Source organism: Lithobates pipiens, unplaced genomic scaffold (assembly GCF_037356315.1).
Source record: "Lithobates pipiens isolate NorthernLeopardFrog02 unplaced genomic scaffold, aLitPip1_a1.2 Scaffold_27, whole genome shotgun sequence".
NCBI classification, from domain to species: Eukaryota; Metazoa; Chordata; class Amphibia; order Anura; family Ranidae; genus Lithobates; species Lithobates pipiens.
In genome coordinates, this window is record NW_027507788.1 from 1,833,536 (window position 1) to 1,850,397 (window position 16,862).

At 55.0% G+C, this 16,862-nt stretch overlaps 1 protein-coding gene across 1 annotated transcript; it reads left to right on the forward strand.

The window, feature by feature from the left end:
* Positions 1 to 855: 855 nt before the first annotated feature.
* Positions 856 to 8,101, forward strand: LOC143933054 (chymotrypsin-like elastase family member 3B). The gene is made up of 8 exons (XM_077456015.1): positions 856 to 978; positions 1,342 to 1,427; positions 1,918 to 2,015; positions 2,878 to 3,012; positions 3,182 to 3,318; positions 5,001 to 5,143; positions 6,310 to 6,459; positions 7,917 to 8,101. The coding sequence occupies exons 1-8, from the start codon at positions 939 to 941 to the stop codon at positions 7,950 to 7,952; spliced, it is 825 nt and encodes a 274-aa protein (XP_077312141.1). The 5' UTR covers positions 856 to 938; the 3' UTR covers positions 7,953 to 8,101.
* The last annotated feature ends 8,761 nt before the right edge of the window (positions 8,102 to 16,862 follow it).

Below are 16,862 nucleotides of genomic sequence, written 5' to 3' on the forward strand. Positions count from 1 at the left end.
AGGTTTCCCGCCACGCACGCTCATAGGACAGGTTTTCCGCCGCCCGTGCTCATTGCACAGATTTTGCGGCGCACGCCCATCGCGCGGGTTTCCCGGGGCACTCGCTCATCGCACGGGTTTCCCGGGGCACTCGCTCATCGCACAGGGTTTCCCGCCGAGCTCGCTCATCGCATGGGTTTCCCGCCGAGCTCGCTCATCGCACGGGTTTCCCGCCGCGCTCGCTCATCGCACAGGGTTTCCCGCCGAGCTCGCTCATCGCACACAGGGTTTCCCGCCGGGCTCGCTCATCCCACAGGTTTCCCGCCGGGCTCGCTCATCGCACAGGTTTCCCGCCGGGCTCGCTCATCGCACAGGGTTTCCCGCCGAGCTCGCTCATCGCACAGGGTTTCCCGCCGAGCTCGCTCATCGCACAGGGTTTCCCGCCGAGCTCGCTCATCGCACAGGGTTTCCCGCCGCGCTCGCTCATCGCACGGGTTTCCCGCCGAACTCGCTCATCGCACAGGGTTCCCGCCGAGCTCGCTCATCGCACAGGGTTCCCGCCGGGCTCGCTCATCGCACAGGGTTTCCCGCCAAACTCGCTCATCGCACAGGGTTTCCTGCCGGGCTCGCTCATCGCACGGGTTTCCCGCCGCGCTCGCTCATCGCACGGGTTTCCCGCCGAGCTCGCTCATCGCACAGGGTTTCCCGGCGTGGTGGAAGTTTTCCAGGTAGATATTGGCCAATAAAGTAAAAATCAATAATCATGTGATGATGGGAATTCTAACACATTTCTCTGTGACATCAGAGCTTCAGGAAAAATGAGAGTTGTGTAAGTTTTATATATAGACAATGTGTGAGCTGATGGCGATGACCGGACACCAGATGGGCGCTTCCCGTGATGTCATCGCCTCCTGCCCCCTATATAATGCTCCCATCTCCTCCATTCTGTCTCATACAACATGCTGCGACTGGTGGTCTCCCTTCTACTGGCTGCTGGGGGTGAGTGATCGATCGTTATTAATATTACTAAGATGATGATTAGTATTTATCACCAATATGATCCAGAGGGCTTTACAACTAATTGATGAGACTGCCCCATGGAGCTTACAATCTAATCCCTGCATTGTCAGTCACTATACCCTGGGAGCGTCATCAGACCTTCCATTATCGGTATTCTTTTGGTATCTCTCCATTCACCGTCCAGGAGCACCGGCCTCGTTGGTGGGTGCCGTTGTTTTGCTTTTTCAGAATTCGGCCAATCATAGCACTGGAAGGTTCTCGGTAACGGATCTGTTGGGATGGTTGTGCGGTTTATTCTGTGTCTGTCCTCCATAGAGCTCAATCTCTTCTCTCTTCTTCCAGCATTTGGATGTGGGGTGCCCACCTACCCGGCCAATTCCCGTATTGTAAATGGAGTGGATGCGGCTCCATACAGCTGGCCTTGGCAGGTAAGTGTCCCTCAGGTCCCCGGGAATGGAGGCCACGCCCCCAGAAATCATTGCTGTTAGTCCAGCTGTACCAATCTCTCTTATTCTGCTTTATACTGAACGTTCTCCATTGTCCCCTCCCCCCAAGTCAATGTGTGAATGGAGAACGATTGTATACAGTGGATAGATTGTTTACAGCTCCTAGGAAAAGTATTCATACCCCCTGATATTCCCGACATTTCTCATGTTACAACCAAAAACGTAAATGTATTTTATATGATGGACCAACACAAAGTGTCACATAATTGTGAAGAAATAAGAGAGGAGGGGGGGAGGGGTCAGTCTCATTCCCCTCTATGGGGGCGATGTGTGAAGATTGGGGCAGATGAGATCTCCATATCTGACCCTCCTACCTTCCACTCTGATTGGCTGATCCTCATTTCCCAGAAGGGTGGATTGGGTGGTGATCTGTTGTCTGCGGCCGTCTCTCATACAATCTTCTCTTCCTCAGGTGTCTCTGCAGGTGGAACTTCCGGGAAGATTCCAACACAATTGTGGGGGGAGCCTCATCACAACCCGCTGGGTCCTGACCGCCGCCCACTGCGTGGAGTGAGTTCCCGCGAAGACTCCTCTCCATGGACTGTTATGTGTCATAAATGTTCTTCTCTCCCCCTACTCTCTTCCCTCAACACCCCCTCTTCTCACCCCTCCTCTCCTATCCCTCTCTTCTCCCCTCCCATCTCTCTCTCCTCTTCTCCCCTCCTATCCCTCTCTTCTCCCCTCCTATCCCTCTCTTCTCTTCTCCCCTCCTATCCCTCTCTTCTCTTCTCCCCTCCTATCCCTCTCTTCTCTTCTCCCCTCCTATCCCTCTCTTCTCCCCTCCCATCTCTCTCTCATCTTCTCCCCTCATATCCCTCTCCTCTCTTCTCCCCTCCTATCCCTCTCTTCTCCCCTCCCATCTCTCTCTCATCTTCTCCCCTCATATCCCTCTCTTCTCTTCTCCTCTCCTATCCCTCTCTTCTCCCCTCCCATCTCTCTCTCCTCTTCTCCCCTCCTATCCCTCTCTTCTCCCCTCCCATCTCTCTCTCCTCTTCTCCCCTCCTATCCCTCTCTTCTCCCCTCCCATCTCTCTCTCCTCTTCTCCCCTCCTATCCCTCTCTTCTCCCCTCCCATCTCTCTCTCCTCTTCTCCCCTCCCATCTCTCTCTCCTCTTCTCCCCTCCCATCTCTCTCTCCTCTTCTCCCCTCCCATCTCTCTCTCCTCTTCTCCCCTCCTATCCCTCTCTTCTCCCCTCCTATCCCTCTCTTCTCCCCTCCCCTCTTATCCCTCTCTTATCTTCTCCCCTCCTATCCCTCTCTTCTCCCCTCCTATCCCTCTGTTCTCTCCCCTCCTATCCCTCTCTTCTCTTCTCCCCTCCCATCCCTCTCTTCTCCCCTTCCTATCCCTCGCCCTGACGCGTTTTGTATTGCAGTTCTCCACGTTCGTACCGGGTGGTTCTGGGAGAACACGATCGTAGCGTGGAGGAGGGGGCGGAGCAATACTTCCCTATCAATAATGATGACATTTTTATTCACCCCAACTGGAACCAGTTCTGTCCGGATTGCGGGTAAGTTCTCTTCTCTTTACTTTGCCACAGTCTGTATATCGGGTGTCCCGAGGATGCTGGAGATGTGTTGGGGAAATTTTTAGGCCGTGTTCACATGTTTGGGGTGAGGTACATGAATGTGAATTGTGTGATGGTGACCCTTCTCTCCTCTCCTCTCCTCTCCCCCCAGATATGACATCGCCCTCCTCAGGTTATCAGGAGAAGCTGAACTGAATGACAAGGTCCAGCTGGGCTGCCTCCCCCCTGCAAGCCGCACTCTCTACAATGACCAGCGGTGCTTTTCCACCGGGTGGGGGCTCCTCTATGGTAAGTGACCATTGCTGGTGTCTAGATACGTGTGACAACGCAGACATCCCACCCGAGACCCCCGGATCTCTATTTCCCCTCCAAGGCCAAATCTCTATAGTGTCACAGTGGGGGGTCATTAGTAGACCCTGGGTGTGTCTAATTGGAGGGTATATGAGGGGGAGGGAGGCTGCACAACCTATCAGAGCCCGTCACCCATCCCCAGAATGTGACGTTATCACAAGAATCCAAATTCCCCAATCCAGACGCAGCAAACAGCTGAAAACACCACCCACTGATGTCCGCACTGCCACCATTACCTACCTACAGGTGGAAACCTTCCCCCGACACCCCCATCCTGTACACCCCGCCCTCCAACAGACTACACCCGCTTTACAGACCACACACACTGCTGGCACCGGCGGCTACAGCATTGGGGTGAACTGGAGTCATGGCGTGTACAGATAAGCGGATGCTTAGATGCTGAGGGGTGCACTGGAGTCTTGGGGTGCACAGATAATGGAGGATGCAAAGGGGTGCACTGGAGTCTTGGGGTGCACAGATAATGGAGGATGCAAAGGGGTGCACTGGAGTCTTGGGGTGCACAGATAATGGAGGATGCTGAGGGGTGCACTGGAGTCTCGGAGGGGGGACAGATAAGGGAGGATGCTGAGGGGTGCACTGGAGTCTTGGGGTGCACAGATAACGGAGGGTGCTGAGGGGTGCACTGGAGTCTCGGGGTGCACAGATAATGGAGGACGCTGAGGGGTGCACTGGAGTCTCGGGGGGGGGGGGGACAGATAAGGGAGGATGCTGAGGGGTGCACTGGAGTCTTGGGGTGCACAGATAAGAGGATGCTGAGGGGTGCACTGGAGTCTCGGGGGGGGGGGGGGACAGATAAGGGAGGATGCTGAGGGGTGCACTGGAGTCTCGGGGGGAAACACAGATAACAGAGGGTGCTGAGGGGTGCACTGGAGTCTCGGGGGGGGGGGCAGATAAGGGAGGATGATGAGGGGTGCACTGGAGTCTCGGGGTGCACAGATAACGGAGCATGCTGAGGGGTGCACTGGAGTCTCGGGGGGGGGGGCAGATAAGGGAGGATGATGAGGGGTGCACTGGAGTCTCGGGGTGCACAGATAACGGAGCATGCTGAGGGGTGCACTGGAGTCTCGGGGGGGGGGGGGGGGGGACAGATAAGGGAGGATGATGAGGGGTGCACTGGAGTCTCGGGGGGGGGGGGACAGATAAGGGAGGATGATGAGGGGTGCACTGGAGTCTCGGGGTGCACAGATGGAGGATGCTGAGGGGTGCACTGGAGTCTCGGGGTGCACAGATGGAGGATGCTGAGGGGTGCACTGGAGTCTCGGGGGGGGGGGGGACAGATAAGGGAGGATGATGAGGGGTGCACTGGAGTCTCGGGGTGCACAGATGGAGGATGCTGAGGGGTGCACTGAAGTCTCGGGGTGCACAGACGGAGGATGATGAGGGGTGCACTGGAAGAGCTGCAGCAGATAGTTGGGGAGAAGCACTGGGCTTTGTATTGAAAGACACAAATCAGTTTGAAGTCATCAATCACTTGGCGTTTCCTGAGGTTGTACAGAGGGACGTCAGACGGGATGCGGGAGATGAGGGAGGGGGATTGTAGTCCTGGGATCTCGTAATGAAGGTTTCCGTCCATATTAATGGTTTGTCTTTGTGTACAGCTGGTGGTCCTCAGGGCATCGTCCTGCAGCAAGCCGTCCTCCCGGTGGTGGACCATGAACAATGCACCAAGCCGGACTGGTGGGGGGATCTCATTCTTCCATCTCTCCTCTGTGCTGGAGGCCGCGGCCAGGAAGCCTGCAGTGTGAGTTCCCCAACGTGCCGCCCCTTCCCCCACCCAAAGGAGCCGCCCCTTCCCCTACCCAAAGGAGCCGCCCCTTCCCCCACCCAAAAGAGCTTTTTTTTTTCCTTCACACTATATATGGCCAAAAGTATGTGAACCCCCCCCCAATGATGGAGTTCAGGTCTTGGTAATCCTCCATCATACAAAGACATTGTAGACAATTGGGCTCCTCCAGCGTTGGGGTAACAGTTTGGTGAAGACCCTTTTCTATTTCTCTCATGACTGTGAGCCCTGAGCTCATCCCTACTGGACACCTTTGGGGTGAATTGGAATGTTGGCGGCAAGCCAGGTTTTTTTTTTTTTTTGGTGCCCAACGTGAGGTCTGATATGCAAGCCTGGTCTTCTCATCCAACATCAGTACCCGACCTCACTATTGGGCACCAATTCCTAGAGAAGCCTTCCATAATCTTGTGGAAAGTCTTCCCAGAAGAGTGGAGGATGTATCGGCCACAGAGGAGGCCAACTCCATATTGATGGCCTTTTGGGGGACAACTCCACGATGGCCATAGGCTTGTAATGGATGTCCAACACGTCCATATCGGTGTCATGGGTGGAGGAACTCGAGTGTCCTGCACAGAGCCCTGACCTCATCTCTACTGAACACCTCTGCGGTGAACTGGAAAGCTGGCTGCAGGCCGGGTCTTTTTTCTTTTTTTTTGGTGCCCAAAGTGAGGCCCAATATGAGTCGGGTCTTCTCATCCAACATCAGCACCTGACCTCACCAGTGGCCACAAATTCCCACAGACACCCTCCAAAATCTTGTAGAAAGTCTTCTCAGGTGAGTGGAGGGTGTTATAAAAGGGGCAAATCAATGTTGATGGCCGGGGAAGACGGGGGGGGGGGGGGGGGGGGGGGGGTGGGGGGGCAAACCCCTATAAATGACCATTGGAGGGGGGGGGGGGTGTTGGAAGCTCCATATTAATAGTCAAGGGAGAAGGGGGGGGGGCTCCATATTATTTGCCATGGGGGGGGACTTTGGCAGCTCCATATTATTGGCCATGGTTGTGGTATGGGGTGTCCAACAAGCTTACATTGGGGGTGGGGTGGTCAGGGGTCCTCAGACTTTTGCCTGTGTATGAGGATTGTTCTGTGTATGTGATGCTGATCTGTAATACCGATGGTTGTAGAGCGATTCCGGAGGACCCCTGAACTGCCGGGCGGAGGATGGTAGATGGTACATCGATGGCATCGTCAGCTTCGGCTCGTCTCGGTGCGGCGCCCTAAAGAAACCCACAATATTCACCCGAGTGCCCCTCTTCATCAGCTGGATAGACGAGGTCAGTACTCATACCGAGAACCCCTTCCCTCCCCTCCCCCGACTTTCCTGATCTGTGTCACCCCTCCAAGACTATATATATATATATATATATATATATATATATCTCCACATATACAGTGTGGGGGGAGGGGGGGATATAACGATCGTCTCCCCTGCAGATGGATGGTGTAGGTTTCTCTGTGTACATAGAAATGAAGGGTCTATTATTTTTATCACAGGTGTGTTTTATATGATGGCATAAAAGACACCCAGGGGGGCTAACACCTTGCTCTAGAAAAGCAATAATTTATATATATATATATATATATATTCGTTAATGTGACAAGCTGGCAGCACTAAAAAGTCTAATACAAAAACTCCAAATAAATATGCATAAAAAGTGTGTCCAAAAAAAAAAATAACGTGACAAATTTTTCAGATTTGCAAGTGAAAAATTATATGTAAAAAGAAAACTAAAGCCGAGTCCAAGTGAGAAATTTAGTCCATAAATGAAGGGGAAAAAAAAAAACAAATTTTTCAAATTTGCAAGTGGAAAAAAATATGTAAAGGGAAAACTAAGGCAGAGTCCCAGTGAGAAAATCAATCGATGAATAAAGGAAAAAAAAAAAACCTCCATCCATGTGAAATTGTAGAAAATCGTGACATCCAACTCCACACCCGAGTGAGTGAATATCCGGCTTACCGGCTACAGAGCTCAGCCAGTGCAGGGAAATCCGTCTCCCAGGACCATTGGAGGTGTCTGGAAGCACAGCATGGGAGACGTCACTCCGAAAATACACAAGAAAAGAGCCATCGATTAAAAGTCCAATGTAATAAGTGAGGTGAGTGATGTATCAGAGGCGGTACAGCAAAGTGTCCCCTCAGTGAGGTCGGCGGCGTCTCCTCAGACTTCCGTTCACTTCCTAATCCGTCTGCCCATCAACATCTTGAGAAAAAACGCGATGACGTCACCGTCTTAGGCTCCGCCCTAAGCAAGGTCCATAAAGACATGGATGAGCATGTTAGGGGTGGAGGAATGTGACTGGCCTGCACAGAGTCCTGACCTCAACCCTATAGAACACCTTTGGGGTGAATGAGAGTGGAGACGGCGAGCCAGGCCTTCTCATCCAACATCAGTGCCTGACCTCACAGATACTCTTCTGGAAGAATGGTCAAACATCCCCATAGACACCCTCCTAAACCTTGTGGACGGCCTTCCCAGAAGAGTTGAAGCTGTTATAGCTGCAAAGGGCCAACTCAATATTGAACCCTCCGGACTAAGACTGGGGGGGTCATTAAAGTTCATGTGTGTAAAGGCAGGCGTCCCAATACTTTTGGTAATGCAGTGTGTGTATATATATGATATGAAGTTACAGGAGGAAGCTCAGGATACGGTTTTGATACTTTATTACATTGGAGAAGTGCGGCTCTATAAATATCACCCCCATCATCTTATATCTGAATATCATTTCTTAGGTTATCATCAACCATTCATCATCTCCTGGATCCTAAGAAGAGGAGTTTATCCCCCCACCACGTCTGCCCCCACCACCACGTCTGCCCCCACCCCTGACACCACCATGTCTGCCCCCACCCCCCCCCCACCACCACCAAGTCTGCCCCCCTTCAATGTTGGAAATAAAATAATCTTCAATCCTGAATGTTTCTTTGTGTTTCTGTTAGATTAGGATTTGCACAATCTGAATGTGGTGGACCTCGTCCATCCCCCGCACCTCCCCTGGCCCGGTGTGGGTATGCCCCCCCAAGTAAGGGGGTGTTAGTACAATTCTCAGTTTGGCCACTAGATGGCGAAGTGTTGGGTATGATATGTGAACTGTATACTTTATCTTCCCCCCCCTCAGGGAATTGGGGACCGACACGGAAATTAAGACCAGAGGCCTGTCAGCGGGACCCAAGGATGACGTTTTCTTGGCCCCGCCTACCGCTGTAGATACCGGGGCCCGCTGTCTGACCTCCGTATTAACCCCTCACCTGCCTTATCCTGAACATTAACCCCTTCACCTCCTCTGTGGTGTCACCCCTCAATACTGGCAGCTTTCTTCATTTCTAACGGTCATCTCGGGGGGGGGGGGGGGGGGGTGTTCCTGCCTTCCACCAAGGGGTCGTTCCTGGGGTTCCCGCCTCCCACCAAGGGGCCGTTCCCGGGGGTCCCACCTTCCACCAAGGGGCCGTTCCCGGGGTTCCCGCCTTCCACCAAGGGGCCGTTCCCGGGGTTCCTGCCTCCCACCAAGGGGCCGTTCCCGGGGTTCCCGCCTCCCACCAAGGGGCCGTTCCCGGGGTTCCCGCCTCCCACCAAGGGGCAGTTCCCAGGGTTCCCGCCTTCCACCAAGGGGCGTTCCCGGGGTTCCCGCCTTCCACCAAGGGGCCGTTCCCGGGGTTCCCGCCTCCCACAAAGGGGCCATTCCCGCCTCCCACAAAGGGGCCATTCCCGCCTCCCACAAAGGGGCCATTCCCGTCTCCCACAAAGGGGCCATTCCCGTCTCCCACAAAGGGGCGTTACCGCCTCCCACCAAGGAGCTGTTCCCGGGGTTCCCACCTCCCACAAGGGGCCGTTCCTGGGGTCCCTGCCTCCCACCAAGGGGCTGTTTCCGGGGTCCCCGCCTCCCACCAAGGGGCTGTTCCCGGAGTTCCCTCCTCCCACCAAGGGGCTGTTTCCGGGGTCCCCGCCTCCCACCAAGGGGCTGTTCCCGGGTTTCCCTCCTCCCACAAAGAGGTCGTTGCCCGGGGTTCCCTCCTCCCACAAAGGGGTGTTCCCGGGGTTCCCTCCTCCCACAAAGGGGAGTTCCCGCCTCCCACAAAGTGGCGTTCCCGGGGTTCCCGCCTCCCACAAAGTGGCGTTCCCGGGGTTCCCTCCTCCCACAAAGGGGCGTTCCCGGGGTTCCCTCCTCCCCCAAAGGGGCGTTCCCGGGGTTCCCTCCTCCCACAAAGGGGCGTTCCCTCCTCCTACAAAGGGGCGTTCCCGGGGTTCCCTCCTCCCACCAAGGGGCTGTTCCCGGGGTTCCCTCCTCCCACCAAGGGGCTGTTCCCGGGGTTCCCCGCCTCCCACCAAGGGGCTGTTCCCGGGGTTCCCCGCCTCCCACCAAAGGGCTGTTCCCGGGGTTCCCCGCCTCCCACCAAAGGGCTGTTCCCGGGGTTCCCCGCCTCCCACCAAAGGGCTGTTCCCGGGGTTCCCCGCCTCCCACAAAGGGGAGTTCCCGGGGTTCCCCGCCTCCCACAAAGGGGAGTTCCCGGGGTTCCCCGCCTCCCACAAAGGGGAGTTCCCGGGGTTCCCTCCTCCCACAAAGGGGAGTTCCCGGGGTTCCCTCCTCCCACAAAGGGGCGTTCCCGGGGTTCCCTCCTCCCACAAAGGGGCATTTCGGGGTTCCCTCCTCCCACAAAGGGGCGTTCCCAGGGTTCCCTCCTCCCACAAAGGGGGGGTTCCCTCCTCCCACAAAGGGGCGTTCCTGGGGTTCCCTCCTCCCACAAAGGGGCGTTCCCGGGGTTACCTCCTCCCACAAAGGGGCTTTTCGGAGTTCCCTCCTCCCACAAAGGGGCGTTCCTGGAGTTCCCTCCTCCCACAAAGGGGCTTTTCGGAGTTCCCTCCTCCCACAAAGGGGCGTTCCCGGGGTTCCCTCCTCCCACAAAGGGGCGTTCCCGGGGTTCCCTCCTCCCACAAAGGGGCGTTCCCGGGGTTCCCTCCTCCCACAAAGGGGCGTTCCCGGGGTTCCCTCCTCCCACAAAGGGGCGTTCCCGGGGTTCCCTCCTCCCACAAAGGGGCGTTCCCGGGGTTCCCTCCTCCCACAAAGGGGCGTTCCCGGGGTTCCCTCCTCCCCCAAAGGGGCGTTCCAGGGGTTCCCCGCCTCCCACCAAGGGGCTGTTCCCGGGGTTCCCCGCCTCCCACCAAGGGGCTGTTTTCGGGGTTCCCCGCCTCCCACCAAGGGGCTGTTTCCGGGGTTCCCCGCCTCCCACAAAGGGGCGTTCCCGGGGTTGCCTCCTCCCACAAAGGGGCGTTCCCGGAGTTCATACTGTTTTCCTTCCACTATAAAAGAATCTCTGTGGGGATTTAATATCACAATAGAAAGTTCTGACTAAAGAAATAAATATAAGTATTGTGTGTGGAGCATCGCATGGCGGAGTCATTGTCAGTCAAAGTATCACAGTGCTGAAAATGGGGGAAATGTCCTGGACAGGAAGGGGTGTAACCTGCCCCCCCCCACCCACCAATACCTCCCCCACCTCCATTCTTCTTCAATATACCCCATACTTCCAGGGTTAATCAATGGAAGTGACGGGTTCTCTTGAAGGTCCTGAGAACTAAACCAGGGGGGGCATTTTCCTAACCACCCCCCATTAACCCCTCCTTACCTGTGACCATCCCCCCCTTACCTGTGACCACCCCCCCTCCTTACCTGTGACCACCCCCCCTCCTTACCTGTGACCACCCCCCCTCCTTACCTGTGACCATCCCCCCTCCTTACCTGTGACCATCCCCCCTCCTTACCTGTGACCATCCCCCCTCCTTACCTGTGACCACCCCTCCCTGTCTGGGCTGCCCACATTTTTGTCTCATTGGTGAGAATTATTTTTGGCAGAAGCATCATCACCCCTTTCACACGGGGGGGGGGGGGGGGGGGGGACTCTTCAGGTGTTTTAGCGCCACAAATTGCACCTGAGAATCGCCTCTCGTGCCCCCCCACCCCCCCCAATGTGAAAGTCCGAGTGGTGTCCCCCCGGGGCGGGGCGCTTGCGGGCCAGGAGAAGGAGTCCTGTGAGCGGGGTCTTTGTGGCGGGTGCCGTGTATACAGCGCTTGTAAACCGCCCCCGCCCATTGCAATGAATGGGCAGCGCCGCAACACGGGCGCTTTTAACTCTTTCATCGGCTACTACTGGGGGGGTAAAAGCGGCCGAGAAAAGCGTCGCTAACTCAACAGTAAACAAGCGCCACTTTACTGTCAGCGCGGAGCAGCTCCGAGTCCTAACAATGGAACCAAAATCCGGATAATCCGAGTGTCCGGGACGGAAGGTTTTCATGTTATCACCCCACCCCCATACATGAGAAATTCTATTTCTCATGTATCCTATTTACTATTTCCTGTCAGTCCCCTCACCTGTACACCTGATTGGGGGAGGGGATAGAGGTACACCTGTACACCTGATTGGGGGAGGGGATAGAGGTACACCTGTACACCTGATTGGGGGAGGGGATAGAGGTACACCTGATTGGGGGAGGGGATAGAGGTACACCTGATTGGGGGAGGGGATAGAGGTACACCTGTACACCTGATTGGGGGAGGGGATAGAGGTACACCTGATTGGGGGAGGGGATAGAGTTTCTCCTGTACACCTGATTGGGGGAGGGGTTTCTCACCTGCTGGGATTTGATGGATGAGCTGAGCCATCATTAGGAGTTCTCGGTGTCGTCTCCCAGTAAGTAACTAGACTGGTTAGAATTGGGGCCATTGATGATTTTATTATTTATTCTGGAAAGCTCAGCAGTCAGTCATGAATGAGAGGGATTGTGTGTTCCATGTCTTGTCACTTGGTGGTCAGTAGAGGGGGATGGTGAGCACCCCCTGGTCGCGGTCTCCGCTCTAATTCATCCCAAAGGTGTTCTATGGGGTTGAGGTCAGGACTCTGTGCAGGCCAGTCAAGTTCCTCCACCCCAAACTCACCCCATCCATGTTTTTATTATGGTGGGGTTGTTTTTCAGGGGTTGGCCCCTTAGTTCCAGTGAAGGGAACTCTTGAGGCGTCAGCATACAAGACATTTTGGATAATTTCATGCTCCCGACTTTGTGGGAACAGTTTGGGGACGGCCTCTTCCTGTTCCAACATGACTGCTCACCAGTGCACAAAGCAAGGTCCATAAAGACATGGATGAGCGAGTTTGGGGTGGAGGAACTTGACTGGCCTGTACAGAGTCCTGATCTCAACCCCATAGAACACCTTTGGGATGAATTAGAGTGGAGACTGCGAGCCAGGCCTTCTCGTCCAACATCAGTGCCTGACCTCACAAATGCTCTTCTGGAAGAATGGTCAGACGTTCCCATAGACACCCTCCTAAACCTTGTGGACGGCCTTCCCAGAAGAGGTGAAGCTGTTATAGCTGCAAAGGGCCAACTCAATATTGAACCCTCCGGACTAAGACTGGGGGGTCATTAACCCCTTAGCACTGACTGTACACACCACATGGCTTTCAGGGGTTATACCGGAGTGATCTGCAGCTGCAGGCATCATCCCGGAACCGTTTTTTATAGCGAGTGGTCGGCTCTGTAGGGATAACAATCGATGTGGGGTGTGTTATCCCACAGGGTGGGGGGGGGGGGCATTCCACAATTTATCCACAACTTCATCCCTGACCTGTCTGGTGTGTTCCTTGGCCTTCATGATGCTGTTTGTTCATTAAGGTTCTCTAACCATCTGAGGCCTTCACAGAACAGCTGTATTTATACTGAGATGAAATGACACACAGGTGGACTCTATTTACTAATTAGGTGACTTCTGAAGGCAATTGGTTCCTCTAGATTGTAGTTAGGGGTATCAGAGTAAAGGGGGCGCTGTAAAAATGCCCCTCCCCCACACTTTTCACATATTTCTTATCATTTATAATTTTCCTTCCACTTCACAATTATGTGACACTTTGTGTTGGTCCATCACAGAAAATCCCAATAAAATGTTTTTGGTTGTAACATGAGAAAATGTGGGGAATTTCAAGGGGTATGAATACTTTTTCAAAGCACTGTATGGGTAGATTACCCCCCCCCCCATGTGTATATGTACGGCGATACCCCCTCCCCCCGTGTGTATAGCGATGTGGTCAGCCCCGGCCTTTTATATGAAATGCAGCAAATTTTGAACGTGTTAGAATGTAAGAATGGAAATCTGTGTTAATAGGTGGTGAGGAGACCTGCGAGGAATGTTGGAATGCAGTGAAGAGCGATGTGACCTGCAAAGGAATGCAACAAAGCGGGTGAGAATGTTCTGTACATTGGAAAGTTCTAGAATGTGCCGAGCCGTGTGACAGGAACACCGGCCTGTCTGTATGAACCCTAAATTGTCAGCACCCCTCTGTATACAAAGTCACCATCTGTCTGTACACGTCACTGTCTATATACAATGTTACTATCTGGGGTGTGGGGGGGGGGTTTGCTCTGGGTGGGAGTGAAGTGTTGGGGGTCTTGCTGTGGGTGAGGTTCTTGGGGGGAGGGGGCAGATCTTGCTCTGGGTGGGGAATAATTGTTGGGGGGTAATGGGGGGGAAGTCTTGGTGGGGGGGTATCTTGCTCTAGGTGGGGAAGTCTTGGTGGGGGGGGGGTATCTTGCTCTAGGTGGGTAAGAAGTGTTGAGGATCTTGCTGGAGGGGGGCTGTTGAAGTCTTGCTCTGGGTAGAGGTAAAGTGTTGAGGGTGTTTCTGTAGGCGGGGTAGTGGGGAAGAATCGTTGGGGATGGAATCTTGCACTGGGTGGGGAAAAAGTGTTGAGGATCTTGCTGGGTGGAGGTGAAGTGTTGGGGGGGGGGGGGGGTCTTGCTCTGGGGCTGAAGTGTTAGGTAGGAAGTCTTGCTCTTGGTAGGTCTGAAGCATGAAGTATTGGGAAGGAAGTCTTGCCCTTGGTAGGTCTGAAGTGTTGGTTGGGGAGCAAGTCTTGCCCTGGGTAGGGGGTGAAGTGTTGGGGAGGAAGTCTTGCCCTTGGTAGGTCTGAAGTGTTGGTTGGGGAGCAAGTCTTGCCCTGGGTAGGGGGTGAAGTGTTGGGGAGGAAGTCTTGCCCTGGGTAGGGGCTGAAGGGTTGGGGAAGAAGTCTTGCCCTTGGTAGGGGGTGAAGTGTTGGGGAGGAAGTCTTGCCCTTGGTAGGGGTGAAGTGTTGGGGAGGAAGTCTTGCCCTTGGTAGGGGTGAAGTGTTGGGGAGGAAGTCTTGCCCTGGGTAGGGGGTGAAGGGTTGGGGAGGAAGTCTTGCCCTGGGTAGGGGGTGAAGGGTTGGGGAGGAAGTCTTGCCCTTGGTAGGGGTGAAGTGTTGGGGAGGAAGTCTTGCCCTTGTTAGGGGTGAAGTGTTGGGGAGGAAGTCTTGCCCTTGGTAGGGGTGAAGTGTTGGGGAGGAAGTCTTGCCCTTGGTAGGGGTGAAGTGTTGGGGAGGAAGTCTTGCCCTTGGTAGGGGTGAAGTGTTGGGGAGGAAGTCTTGCCCTTGGTAGGGGTGAAGTGTTGGGGAGGAAGTCTTGCCCTTGGTAGGGGTGAAGTGTTGGGGAGGAAGTCTTGCCCTTGGTAGGGGTGAAGTGTTGGGGAGGAAGTCTTGCCCTTGGTAGGGGTGAAGTGTTGGGGAGGAAGTCTTGCCCTTGGTAGGGGTGAAGTGTTGGGGAGGAAGTCTTGCCCTTGGTAGGGGTGAAGTGTTGGGGAGGAAGTCTTGCCCTTGGTAGGGGTGAAGTGTTGGGGAGGAAGTCTTGCCCTTGGTAGGGGTGAAGTGTTGGGGAGGAAGTCTTGCCCTTGGTAGGGGTGAAGTGTTGGGGAGGAAGTCTTGCCCTTGGTAGGGGTGAAGTGTTGGGGAGGAAGTCTTGCCCTTGGTAGGGGTGAAGTGTTGGGGAGGAAGTCTTGCCCTTGGTAGGGGTGAAGTGTTGGGGAGGAAGTCTTGCCCTTGGTAGGGGTGAAGTGTTGGGGAGGAAGTCTTGCCCTTGGTAGGGGTGAAGTGTTGGGGAGGAAGTCTTGCCCTTGGTAGGGGTGAAGTGTTGGGGAGGAAGTCTTGCCCTTGGTAGGGGTGAAGTGTTGGGGAGGAAGTCTTGCCCTTGGTAGGGGTGAAGTGTTGGGGAGGAAGTCTTGCCCTTGGTAGGGGTGAAGTGTTGGGGAGGAAGTCTTGCCCTTGGTAGGGGTGAAGCGTTGGGGAGGAAGTCTTGCCCTTGGTAGGGGTGAAGCGTTGGGGACCAAGTTTTGCCTTTGGTAGAGGTGAAGCGTTGGGGAGGAAGTCTTGCCCTTGGTAGGTCTGAAGCGTTGATTGGGGAGTAAGTCTTGCCCTTGGTAGGTCTGAAGCGTTGATTGGGGAGGAAGTCTTGCCCTTGGTAGGGGTGAAGTGTTGGGAAGGAAGTCTTGCCCTTGGGGTGAAGTGTTGGTGAGGAAGTCTTGCCCTGGGTAGGGGTGAAGTGTTGGTGAGGAAGTCTTGCCCTGGGTAGGGGTGAAGCGTTGAGGAGGAAGTCTTTCTCTTGGTAGGTCTAAAGTGTTGGGAAGGAAGTCTTGCCCTTGGTAGGTCTGAAGCGTTGGTTGGGGAGGAAGTCTTGCCCTTGGTAGGGGTGAAGTGTTGGTGAGGAAGTCTTGCCCTGGGTAGGGGTGAAGTGTTGGTGAGGAAGTCTTGCCCTGGGTAGGGGTGAAGTGTTGGTGAGGAAGTCTTGCCCTGGGTAGGGGTGAAGCGTTGAGGAGGAAGTCTTTCTCTTGGTAGGTCTAAAGTGTTGGGAAGGAAGTCTTGCCCTTGGTAGGTCTGAAGCGTTGGTTGGGGAGGAAGTCTTGCCCTTGGTAGGGGTGAAGTGTTGGTGAGGAAGTCTTGCCCTGGGTAGGGGTGAAGTGTTGGTGAGGAAGTCTTGCCCTGGGTAGGGGTGAAGTGTTGGTGAGGAAGTCTTGCCCTGGGTAGGGGTGAAGTGTTGGTGAGGAAGTCTTGCCCTTGGTAGGGGTGAAGCGTTGGGAAGGAAGTCTTGCCCTTGGTAGGAGGTGAAGTGTTGGGAAGGAAGTCTTGCCCTTGGTAGGGATGAAGTGTTGGGGAGGAAGTCTTGCCCTTGGTAGGGGTGAAGCGTTGGGAAGGAAGTCTTGCCCTGGGTAGGGGTGAAGTGTTGGGAAGGAAGTCTTGCCCTTGGTAGGGATGAAGTGTTGGGGAGGAAGTCTTGCCCTTGGTAGGGGTGAAGCGTTGGGAAGGAAGTCTTGCCCTGGGTAGGGGTGAAGTGTTGGGAAGGAAGTCTTGCCCTTGGTAGGGGTGAAGTGTTGGGGAGGAAGTCTTGCCCTGGGTAGGGGTGAAGTGTTGGGGAGGAAGTCTTGCCCTTGGTAGGGGTGAAGCGTTGGTGAGGAAGTCTTGCCCTTGGTAGCTGTGAAGCGTTGGGTAGGAAGTCTTGCCCTGGGTATGGGTGAAGTGTTGGGGAGGAAGTCTTGCCCTTGGTAGGGGTGAAGTGTTGGGGAGGAAGTCTTGCCCTTGGTAGGGGTGAAGTGTTGGGAAGGAAGTCTTGCCCTTGGTAGGGGTGAAGCGTTGGTTGGGGAGGAAGTCTTGCCCTGGGTAGGGGTGAAGTGTTGGGGAGGAAGTCTTGCCCTTGGTAGGGGTGAAGTGTTGGGGAGGAAGTCTTGCCCTTGGTAGGGGTGAAGTGTTGGGAAGGAAGTCTTGCCCTTGGTAGGGGTGAAGCGTTGGTTGGGGAGGAAGTCTTGCCCTGGGTAGGGGTGAAGCGTTGGGAAGGAAGTCTTGCCCTTGGTA

Bases quoted from the DNA above. Each gene is read 5' to 3' on its own strand.
- LOC143933054 (XM_077456015.1), top strand. From the start codon at position 939: ATGCTGCGACTGGTGGTCTCCCTTCTACTGGCTGCTGGGG. The intron at 1,428-1,917 runs GTAAGTGTCCCT...TCTCTTCCTCAG, and splicing joins CATACAGCTGGCCTTGGCAG to GTGTCTCTGCAGGTGGAACT. The intron at 3,013-3,181 runs GTAAGTTCTCTT...CTCTCCCCCCAG, and splicing joins CAGTTCTGTCCGGATTGCGG to ATATGACATCGCCCTCCTCA.